General features: G+C 44.1%; 1 protein-coding gene across 1 annotated transcript; it reads left to right on the plus strand.

Moving 5' to 3' along the window:
* Nucleotides 1–2,381: 2,381 nt before the first annotated feature.
* Nucleotides 2,382–7,504, plus strand: LOC148532347 (hemoglobin heart muscle subunit alpha-type-like). The gene is made up of 3 exons (XM_088467983.1): nucleotides 2,382–2,542; nucleotides 5,156–5,360; nucleotides 6,532–7,504. The coding sequence occupies exons 1-3, from the start codon at nucleotides 2,448–2,450 to the stop codon at nucleotides 6,640–6,642; spliced, it is 411 nt and encodes a 136-aa protein (XP_088324109.1). The 5' UTR covers nucleotides 2,382–2,447; the 3' UTR covers nucleotides 6,643–7,504.
* The last annotated feature ends 4,537 nt before the right edge of the window (nucleotides 7,505–12,041 follow it).

Consider the following 12,041-nt stretch of genomic DNA (forward strand, 5'->3'; position numbering starts at 1 on the left):
ATGGTAGCAGGGCAGCACTGTGGAGGCGCTGTGTCACTATTAGTATGCCGCGCTGAGCCGCGCAGGAAGGGCTAGAGAAACCCGTCACTGCACTGCCACGTGTAACAGCCGCCATACTGATTCCGATGTGTGACCCACCGGTAATGCGTCTGGGTGGAGGGGGGTCGCGGTTCATGGGGGCAGGGCCTCAGACGGCCACAGGTAGTCTGCTGTACCAGGAAAATAAAATCCTGTCTACAGCAGCCGATTAGTCAGACAGGCTGTGGGCCTATTTTGATTGGGGGCCTGGAGCTGAAGCTCCATCCGCCCCATTGGTAATCCGGCCCTGTGTTTAGGCACTTAGAGGGGGGATTAGGGTTAGGCACCCCTAAGGTGGGTTAGGGGGTAGAATTAGATTAGTTTATACTTACCTTTAGGTCGATCGGGATTTCCTCCTCTGTCGGGCTGCCATTGCCGGCGGTAAATCATACTGAATGCACTTTTAAATTAGCGGAATTGAGTCCAGAGGGGTTCCCTTATATGCAGCAGGTGTTTTCTTCATTGCGGGAGTAGCGGCAGGTGCATTTTTGCAGAATTTTAAAAAATCATTTCAAGGACTTAAAAATATGCTTACCCCCATTTTCATGTACCCCACATTTGATGGGCATAGTTATTTTTCCCCCAAAAAATGTCTAAATGCTCTTCTGTATCACTTTCTTCAAAGCCACATTTAAGCACCTGCTGCCGCTATTTAAAAACCTGACTTTCTTCTGCAGGCAAAAACGGAGGTACCCATAGTGATCCCCCATGTCTGGACATCTTTAGGGGGGTCCTAGGATTATTTCCCAAAAATTCCGGTATTTTTTTGCCGATCGAAGTTTCACCGGTTTCCGATTTTGCCTACTTTGAAATTGAATATGGAGAATAGCGGGCACGTGCACGATACTTTTCCACCTGGAAAGCAGACGAAGGAGGCGAAAAATCCAGCAGGCAAAAAGTCTGGACTTTTCGCCTCAATTTGAATATGGGCCATAGTGTCTGTGTACAATGAGTCATTGTATAGTTATATGATATATTATTACAGGATTAATGGTACTGTATGACATCATACGTTGCATCATCCAATCTGAAGTGGTAGCACAATAGATGGGAAGAGGCGACCACACAATTCATCAAACAATGAAATGGGGTACACGTTATACAATGTTACCAATGATTATATGAACGATTTTATGAACAATTTTCTGTCAGATTTTTTAAAGTGTAATGAACGATTTTTTTGAACCACAAACTATTTTTGTAACTTCCCTTAATGAAAATCGTTCAGTTGGTCAGTCAGAATGAACTACAAACATGAATATGCATGAATGATAATCGTTCATCGTTTTAACTCAGAAAGTGAACGATTTTTTTACAAATTGAACGATAAAGTATATCGTTATCGATAATCGTTCAAAAAATCGTTGTGCATGCACCTTTACGGTTAATATCCTTGTAGCAACATTGTTTCACAAACGTAAACCGTGGAAACCTCAAAAGTCTGATTTTAGAGAATAGGGCAGGAAAGCAAAGTTTAAAGCTGCATACACACGTAAAGATTTTCTGTCCAACCATCCAACTAGTTGATTGGTTGGAATGAAAATCTGGTAACGTATGGGAGTAACTGATGATCAGTAATTTGTTCCCAAATGCCGGAAAATGGACAAAAACTGTTGTTTGAACAAAGTGTTTAGATCAAACATTTAACAAACTTGTCTGACGACCATTTTCATTTGTTTTCTGGCATTTAGGAGCAAATTGCTGATCATCAGTTACTCCCATACGTTGCCAGATTTTCATTCCAACCAATCAACTAGTTGGATGGTTGGACAGAAAATCTTTACGTGTGTATGCAGCTTATGACTAAATCTGACTACACACTGGAATAGGAAGATCCGATCTCATCTCCAATTACCAACTCATCATGTTACAGCAGTGATGTTATTGAACTGGCAATAAGCCCAGTTGAGCCACCAGTCTGAAAGGGGCCTCAGGTAGGTCGCACCCGGCATGGACCTGTGTACATGATTCCGGGTGTGACGTGGCATTGTGATGTGAGGTAATAATGTGACATAATCAGATCATGCTTTGAGAATTTCTGCATATGGAAACAGGTGGGATAATTATTGGCACAGTATAATACATCAACTCACCTGGTCATCGTCAAAGAAATCCTGAAAACATGACCTGTTTATAGCATTTGGGACTGGAGTTGGGATGCCCTGATTTAATCACTAATCTCAGGTTCCAGTCCTATGGATTATCAGACAGGCCAGGTATTAGGGAGATCCTGCATGAGCACAGGTGTGTCAGTCACATGGTCCCCTAATGACCCATCTGTACCTATATAAAGGCGCTCCGAGCGCCCTGGTTATTAGTGCAGGCTCTGTGGGTACTGAGCTAAGGAAGAGAGGTCACCAGGTAACAGGATGGTTCTGTCAGACAGTGAGACGGCTGCTATGGGCTCCCTGTTTGAGAAGGTTGCCCTTAAATCTGAGGACTTGGGGAGTGAGGCTATGGACAGGTGAGACATCTACAAGGTTCTATGTCCTGGTTTTTATGTACAGTTCCTCTTTTTTTCTAGCTGTAATCTGTCAGTCATTTTTTTTAATGACTAAAGGCCCCCATATATCAGCAATTTGCAATTGACTGTATAAAACCTCTTTCCCTTTTTCCCTTTAAGGCCCCCATACATCAATCAATTGTGTATAAAATCTGCAATTTATGGGCATCGCAGATTGCAACCAAACAGTGATCTGAATTAAATCAGATTGTCTAACATGTTGGATTTCACAGATTGACTGGGGCTGTAGATTGTTAGTGTATGGACACAATCAGCAGACTGTTACTAGTAAAATGATGGATCCTTTCAAGATTTTCAGATCTGTTTGCTGAAAGTGATCTGCAAATCAGTGAGAAATCTAATGTATGGGAGCAGATTGCTAGATTGGGAAATCCTAATTTATGGTTCTACCAAGGCTATGGGAAATGCTGAATCTGATTATCAGGAGCAGTGCACTTTGTATATTTATCTTTTAAATAAACATAGCATCTGTCACAGCCTGAATCTCCCTCTTCCAGTTGTAACCTTAAGACATGTTTTAAGGAGTTCTTTCCGTGGGAATAGTGGAATAATTACTGACCTAGTAAAATTAAATCTCCTGTACATAAATACTACATATTTAAACAAATAAAATCCTAGGACCTATCAGACAAGCCGGGTTAGAAGGATATCCTGCATGAGCACAATTGTTGGTGTCCCCCCCCCCCCCAATGACTCATATGTTCTTATATAAAGGTGATCTAGATCGCCAGGTGTCAGGATAGGTCTGTCAGACAGTGACATGGACTCTGCAGATATTGTTGCTAAATCTTCGACATGAGGCTACGGGCAGGTGAAACCCCTATAGCAGTGTTTCCCAACCTCGGTCCTCAAGGCACACTAACAGTCCAGGTTTTAGTGATATCCATGCTTGAGCACAGATGGTTAAATTAAAATAATTGTAGTACTAATTAAGACACCTGTGCTCAAGCATGGATATCACTAAAACCAGGACCGTTCCCAAACACGTGAGGACAGTGTTTGGGAACCCCTGTCCTATAGTGCTGTCATGGTTTCCCACTATTGCCCCACTTATTCCCATGATGTCTACAGCAGTGGTTCTCAAACTGTCCTCAGGACCTCACAAAGGTCATGTTTTCTAGGTTACCTAGCAGGTGCAGTCAGGCAATGACACATTTTAAAAGATCTACAAGTGGAGCTAATTATTTCACTTACGACTATGGGGAAACATGGAAAACGTTCATTGATGAACGAGTTTGAGAACCTGTGGTCTACAGCAAACAATACAATAACTGATAATGGGTTACTCTTGTACCTCTTATCCTAAGTGAAACATGACTACTTATTAAGTGAAAGGGAATTATGTCTGTTTGCTGGGAAGATCGAGTTGCCTACCTTTTCAGATCTCTTCCCAGGAGAAGCCCAGGTAAGAGAAGCAGGAGGGGGGTGATGGGGGCGGGGCCTGACGATTCCCGTCATTAAGCACCACCCCCTCACGGTAAAATTTACGCGATAGGCTAGAATTTGCATAGGGGGCGGGGCCAAATGACATGAATCATGTTTTAAGCCCCGACCCTACACGGAGACCCGCGAGTATTCTCCTCATTCTGCCCACTTCACTAGGAAGTGGGCAGAATGCGGGAGAAATGCCTACCCGTGCAGGGGGTTACCTGAAAAATCGGGAGCCTCCCGCAAAAACTGGGAGGGTAGGCATGTATGATTTTGCCCTATAACCACTCTGTCCTGTCTGTAATGGGGCTTTAGGAGACAGCTGCATTGTCTTCTACATAGAGAATGGAGCTATGTTGTAATCCCTTCCAGGTGATGGCAGCATCGGGGTGCTGGCCCTGTTTTGGTTTTTTATTGCTTAGTGTACTCGTTCTTGTCTCATATTGGGTTCTGACTGCTGCATTACAAATTCTTAGTTTCCAGCTGGAAACATTTAGCCCAAAGCTTATTAAAATGTTGTACAACCTATCCCTGATTCCTCAGGCTCTGATGCCTGTGTTCTAATGATACATGGGCAATCTGTATATTCTGTCCTAATAAAATATTTAGACTATAGCTATATCTATAAATTTTATAAAGGGGTATCTGGGCCTCTTGTGTGGTTTAGTTGTGATAGCACATGCATATAATCCTAGTTTCCATGAAGCTGACCCCTGTATATTAGCATATTCCCATCTTCTAATGCAGGGGTAGCCAACCTCTGTCCTCGAGCTACTAACAGTTCACGTTTTCCAGACCACCTAGTAGGTGCACAGGTGTAGTCATTACTCACTAACACACTTGAAAAGATCCACAGGTGGAGCTAATTATCACTTAATTCTGTGAGGAGACCTGGAAAACATGCACTGTAGGTAGCTCTCAAGGACCAGGGTTGGCTACCACTGTTCTAATGCATGCAGTCCCCATCAGAGGTGATATATTCCTGGGGAACCTGTACAGAATAGAATGACTAGTACAGCACCATGTTTGACAGTCATGTATGTATCCTCGTATCCTTCTTCCCATAAATTAGGGGCATCCTGGCTTTATGTAACCTCTACAATGTAACTACTGATCTTCTCTCAGACTCTTCCAGAACCACCCTGAGACCAAGTCTCATTTCGGTGACAATGACCTGAGTCCTGGCTCCAAGTATCTACACACCCAGGGAGAGAAGATCATTGGTGCCTGTGTAGAAGCCCTGAAGAACCTGGGAGACCTTGCAGGGAACCTGTCCAGCCTCCGAGATATGCACACAAACAAGCTGAAACTGACTGTAGCTACAATCAAGGTGAGCATGTGACCTGTGTAATATGCAAAGGAACGTTACCTGTATAGGAAGCCTGATGAGCTTACCAGGTCTCTGCTACATATTCATATACTCATTACTGCACTGCACAGTGCAGCTTGGAGCCGCCTTGTTAATATGAAACAGGAATTTTATTTCATGCAATACAAACCTGTTTACTGAGGGCTGGACATAACCTGCTAATCACCCAAACTACAAGGGAGTATCCAACCTCTACAGCTATGATTCTGCATTCAGGTTTCTATGAATTATCACAAAGAATAGTGTCATAGAACTTTCATAAAACACTTCTGTTTTCTATGTTGGTCAACTTGTGTCACAATATAAAGATCTCAATCTACCTATTGGGCTTTGGCTGCCAGTTCAATGAATAAGTAGAAATTTTGGAGGGCCAAGTACATCAGCTGGCTACTTCCCTCAGGCAGCTGGTGGACTCTGGTAACTGTCCTACATCCTTTCTTAGTGTAACTCCTATGACCTAATATACAACATCACTAGACTGCCATCATAGTGGCTACATAAGATGCCCCACACCAAGTGCTATGCCCAACTGGATATTGGTGCTTTTAACTGATCTGAATATACTGGAAATTCCAACTTGATACTATGTAACCATTTTACCTCCAATATGAAGTAGCAGTGGTTCAGATACATTATTCAGTGAGCTAATGTGACCAGGCTGGTATATTACAGTATATGGTAAGAAACTAAAGCTTTACTTGCCAAATCACATTATAGTCTTCTGCCTGGTGACCTCCTAAAGATCAGTCTGCATCTGAGTGGTACCTGACATGTTACAGAACCTATTACTGGGTAAGCTGCTAAATTTAGAAATCATGTTTTCAATTAAACTGAGTCTCTTGTTAGACCAGCTTGTCCAGGCCTTATTGTAGGGGATCAGCAGTGATGGCTGGGAGTGGTAGGACATACTGACCAAGTAGACCTATTGGCTTCAGAACATAGACTGTAATACTAATACTCTAGAGATATTGGCTTTAGGTTTTTACCAATATAGGTAAGTTAAAGGTTCCAGTCTTTCACCTTGTATCAAAGGGATAGGCCAAGCAGGGCCTCTCCTCCACAACAGCATCTTGCACAATATGTTCATGGGTGGCTTTATACTAAATGGAGCTAATACTCTTCTTCTCCCCAGCTGATGTGTGACTGCCTCCTAGAGGTCATTGTCAAACACTTCCCTGATGCAGACCGGGCGGCCTGTGACAAGTTCCTCAGTGCAGTTGCTGCTAACCTGATCTCCAGCTAGAGGGAAGAGGAGGAATGGTCTGCTGTATCCAGAATGTGAGGTCTTCAATAACATGGCTCCTGTAACCTTGGTGTCTAACCACCTGCATGATGCTTGAAGACTAACACAATGCTGAGTGTTACTTGACCATGTGTTGTGCATATGTCCTATTAAAAAAAAAAAAAAAAAAAAAAAAAAAAAAATGGCTAAACTGTAGACCTCCATTGTATAGCTGTGCCTATAGCAACACCACAAGACACTGATGCAGCTTATTTGTTTTGGGTCAAGCGGCCAGATCACTTCTGGTCTTATAACTGAGGACTAGTGTAGAGGTGCCTGTATATACTGACCCCCCCCCCCCCTTTTTTTTTTTTTTTTTTTTTTTTTTTTTTGTGCTAGAAGGGAACACACTAATTGGCAAATAGAATGTTACTGAGTGTTCTCAATATTATCCAAATATTATGTACAGTATGTGTGAACTGCTAATCAAATGTGACAGATCTCCTGATACAAAAATATCCTGTCATTTAATATGGTGTCAAAGGTTTCTTACATTTTTGTTGTGAATAATTGCTGTAGATCTAATATTAAATCTGCAGAGAATAAGTTACTGTACAAAATGAGACCTAATAAACAGGTCACTTATCAGTGCTGATGTCTGTTATCTCAAGTGTGGATGTCTCCTAGAAATGTATCATCACAGGTTATGTTCAGCTACTGAGAAGTATCACTATGTAGGATATAATATCATGCTGACGTCTCTGATCTTGTATCAGATTTTCACTTGTTGGAAGTTCAAGTTAGCGGCATATCCAAGTGGGTCCGAGGTAAAAAACCTTGTGCCCATTTTTTTTGGATTACTGCAGGGATGTGTGCTCCAGATTCCTGTGGTCTCCAATAAAAGTAAGATGCTTATGTGGCCTCCACTCCATCTGGTCATGGGGTACTGGGCTGCTGAGAGGCTACAAGTAGGTGCAAGAGCTGCTGGGAGATGTAGTTCTCCCAGCTCTGGTGGGGTATACATGCATGGGGGGGGTCACACTTGCATTACCCAGCTGCAGAAGTCACTGCTTTGGAAGGTAAGCCAATTGGAACCTTCAAATTACTTAGTCAGGGGAGGGTTTCGCAGGGGTCCCAGAGCAAGTCCTACTGATTGTTCAAAAAATATATGATTTTAGGAAAAATCTGACTTTTTTTTTTTTTTTAGCACCTCCAGAAAAAAACACTGCACCTAAAGGGGCATTTTCATTTATGAAGCCTCTTCCCAATGTTCTCCCATAATCATACATAAAAGATTAGTGGTCTCTGGAAGCATTCAAGCCTGTGTTGTGATGTTTAGCAACGCTGTGGGGTTGTGTATAAAGTGAAATCAGGAGTTAGGACAGCTGGGTCCCCATGTGTGTGGTGTTAAGCCTGGGCTTCAGCACAGAGGGGAGTTGTTGTGTCTCTGTAACCACTGTGCAAGGCCTGAAAGATGGAAGACATGTACAGGGCAGCTGAGAGACTTCATCCCTATTTTCATAGTCCATGAGGCCGATAACACAAGTCTACTTTGTTCTGTCTCCCCTATCAGATCTTCTGCAAGCTGAATGCAGTCACTGACAGATTTTGATGTAAAAAGATGTTACATTGTAACTATAAATAGCCATAGATTATATGTAAAAATCAATCACACGAGCTGCAGCAAATATTACAATAGTCAAACTTTGCTAACTATCCCGTGCACCCTTATGGGATATAAAGCTGAGTGGCTGTGTCGATGGCTCTAACTACCGGCCATGTGCCATACAGAATGACATGTATTTGGTGTGACGGCCCATTTCATCTCACTAATGCTGCATACACACGTAAAGATTTTCTGTCCAACTAGTTGATTGGTTGGAATGAAAATCTGGTAATGTATAATAGTAAATGACAATCAGCTCCCAAATGCCAGAAAATGGACAAAAACTGTTTGAACAAATTGTTTAGATCAAACATTTAACAAACTTTGTCTGATGGCCATTTTCATCTGTTTTCTGGCGTTTAGGAGCAAATTGCTGATCAGTTAAGGTGCCCACACAGCGATATTTTACCTGATCTGGCTGATTCTGACGCATTGTGAGTCCCCACTCACTATCACTATGCGATGCACGTCGCACATCGCATCTTCAGATCGGCCGTGCTATAGGGCAGATCTGACAATCTCAAGTCACGATGCACTGGAGTAGTTAGGAAGCATGATAGATCGTGTATCACATCGGCAGCATTTTCAGACCAAATCGTGTGCAGGACAGCCAGGGAGCTCCCGGGGAGAGTTCAGGGGGAAATCATACACATTGTGTAATTGAGATCACATCGGTATGTGTGTGGGGGCACCTTTGCTCCCATACGTTACCAGGTTTTGATTCCAACCAATCAAAAAGTTAGATGGTTGGACAGAAAATCTTTACGTGTATGCAGCTTTACCAATAGCAGGGCCGAAACTAGGATATCTGTCACCCGGTGTAAGGCAATAATTTTGCGCCCCCTGACTTCCCTTACCTGGATTTTGTCCTTGCTCCTCCATAAGACAGTGCAGTAGTCAGACGTCCCTGCTATAGTGACTTACATTATTTCACACACCATAATGCCCATTACACATTATGCCACACACTGTAATGCCTATTACCAAAGTGCAACTTAAATATTTGCCTGACACCATTTTATGCCCCACAGTAAGGCTTCGAAATACTTTAAAATTACCTGCTCATTGTCAGGGGGTTTTATGCTCATTACTTTGTGCTCATTGCCAGGGGATTTCACGGGAGAAGATGCAGCTTTCTGCATCTTCTCCATGGCAATGCCAGCGTTCCCGGTACTTCTGGGAATGCTATGTGCATTGCGCTGGCCTAACAGACAGTAGAATCTGTCTCCTCCTTGGCAGCGGCCATTTTCAGCAGAGCCCTCTGCAGCCCCCAAGTCACCGTGAACTACAAGACTGTGCGGGGGCTGAGTCAACCCTTTTTCACCCCCTGCATTCCGGCACCCGGTGTACGTTCACCTCTAGCCCCCCCCTAGTTGCGGCCCTGCCAATAGCACCATGTCCTCTACACCTTTTCTGGTCCTCCAGCAGCTGTTGTAACTATCTCCACCTCGTTTTGTCAAAAATATATTTTTAAACAACTTAAACCAGACTCCAGCAGACAATTGAAGAACTATCACTGATGGTCCTGTTCTCTGGTGTGTTATACCTGCCCATATGAAGTGGCCACACCCCCTCCCAAAAAATCCTGAATAAACTACTGTGTGCAGTGCCATCGCAGGCTCAACAAAGGGGATAGCTATAGGGGGGACACTTTGCCTGTATAGCGGCTCCAGCAGTGATAGGAGACAATTGCAGAGGCAGTCCCTGCTCTCTTACTACCAGATGTGCTGCTATGCAGGTGTGGTCAGTGTGGGTGGTCTCTGGCCTGCACCCCCACTGGGTCCCTCCAACTGGCCCGGATCAGTAGTACCCAGGGCTGGCTCCAGGAGGTGCCGCGCCCTGTGCAGAACGGGACTGAGGTGCCAGTCAACCCCATGTGTGACTAAAAATGGGGTGTGGCCCATATGACACGCCTCCTGTTTATTGCCAGGCTGGGGGCGAGGCCAGCACTCCTTTAGTAGCTGAGCTGCCCCCAGCCCTCTTCTTGCACTAAGTAAATGCAGCGTGAATGTGTGTGGCATCCATTCCTCTTCTCCGTGGTCCAGCACCACTGCACAGCTGTGCTGGTGGGGGTGCCCACCCTTCCGTGGGTGGAACAGCAGGGCAGTGCCTGAAAACAGGCCTGTCCAGCTGGAATTGGGAGGGGTGCGCTCTCTACGGGGGTGGCTGCACTGGTGTTCGGCTGCACTGGCCGAACGTTCCTCGAGCCTGCCCTGGTAGTACCCACCCCCCTCTGCACCCCTGGTGGGAATAATGTGGCCATACATTATTTCAAATGATGAATTGGAGCACACACTATACGATGGTCCTTGCGATTCATTGCGGATTACCAGATTTGCCAATGTATGGTATAGTGTATACCCAGCTTTACATCAGACTAATTTCATGTCCATTAAAGTTTCTAGCTCACAAATACATAGTTGAGGAACAACTACTTTATAATCTATGCTTATATTACCACCAGGGGGCAGCAGGACAGATAACAATGAAGCTCACATAAAAGCTTTAAAGGCTGAGATCACCTCACATGCAGGCAAAACAATTGTGACTCTACTTACAGTACTTAACTGAAATAACAACACTGAGACGTATGTGGAGGGAAAAGGATCCAGATTTATTTTATCTAAATTAAAATGAATGAAATAGAAAGTATGGTGAAGAAAGAACAGCCCCACTCACAGTGGGCGGGATGTACTAACCTTGCGGAGTACATCCCGCCATGCTTCGCATTCCTACTGAACGCATATGCGATCAGTAGCGCAAAGGACAGCTTTTCCGATAAGAGCTGTCCCTTTGTAATGTGCTCTGTGCCGTGGACTTCTGGGTTTATGACCCGGGAGTCCATCTGCACTTGTGCAGAGTGACGTGGTGGCCGCAGGGCATGCTGGGAGGGATCCGATTGGATCCCTTATAGCAGCGCAATGCAGTAGAAGCCCATAGGCTTCTGTGAGATAATGCCAGCAAAAGCTGACGTTACCCTCCGCATCGGAGACCCGGCGGCCAGGTGATGATACATACGGAAAATGTGGTAAAACCCCGAAAACTGGGGGGTTTTTTTGCCACATTTTCCTAGTACATCCCACCCAGTATCACCATCTGCCAGATCTACTCATCAGGCCTAGATGGGAGCCCATCTGCCAACACAGCACTCAGGGGGGGAGACGCATGACGCATCGCAATTCGTTAATTCCGCTGGTATGCATGAAGAAAACCGAAAAGGACAGCTCTTACCGAGAGAGGGGTTTATGGCTCAGAAGTCCCTCTGGCATTCTCCTGTACATGTGCAGAAGAACGCGAGCACCTTGGGGGTAGCTGGGAGGGATCCAATTAGATCCCTCCCAGGGGGGTACCGCAAATAGAAGCCCAAAGGTTTCTATTGGGTAACATCATCTAAAGATGGTGCTGCCCACCACGTCCAGAAAAAGGCAAAATGTTATCTTTCATTGACAAACATCATCATTCCTGGACAAAAATCCAGGAATGATGATGTTTGTCAATGATAGATGACGATTTGCCTCTTTCTGAGTCCCGTTTTTTTGAGGGAAAAATTTTAACCCGGCGTGCAGATCCGAACTAATCCGAGCCTGCACATGCCTATTATATATATATATATATATATATATATATACATATATATATACATATATATATATATACAGTCAGGTCCATAAATATTGGGACGTTGACAGAATTTTCAGATTTTGGCCTCTATTCACCACCACAATGGCTTTGAAATGAAACAAACAACTGAAAC

The sequence above is a fragment of the Taudactylus pleione genome, unplaced genomic scaffold, assembly GCF_031769625.1.
Source record: "Taudactylus pleione unplaced genomic scaffold, aTauple2 ptg000079l, whole genome shotgun sequence".
NCBI classification, from domain to species: Eukaryota; Metazoa; Chordata; class Amphibia; order Anura; family Myobatrachidae; genus Taudactylus; species Taudactylus pleione.

Bases quoted from the DNA above. Each gene is read 5' to 3' on its own strand.
- LOC148532347 (XM_088467983.1), top strand. From the start codon at position 2,448: ATGGTTCTGTCAGACAGTGAGACGGCTGCTATGGGCTCCCTGTTTGAG. The intron at 2,543-5,155 runs GTGAGACATCTA...ATCTTCTCTCAG, and splicing joins GGGAGTGAGGCTATGGACAG to ACTCTTCCAGAACCACCCTG. The intron at 5,361-6,531 runs GTGAGCATGTGA...TCTTCTCCCCAG, and splicing joins TGACTGTAGCTACAATCAAG to CTGATGTGTGACTGCCTCCT.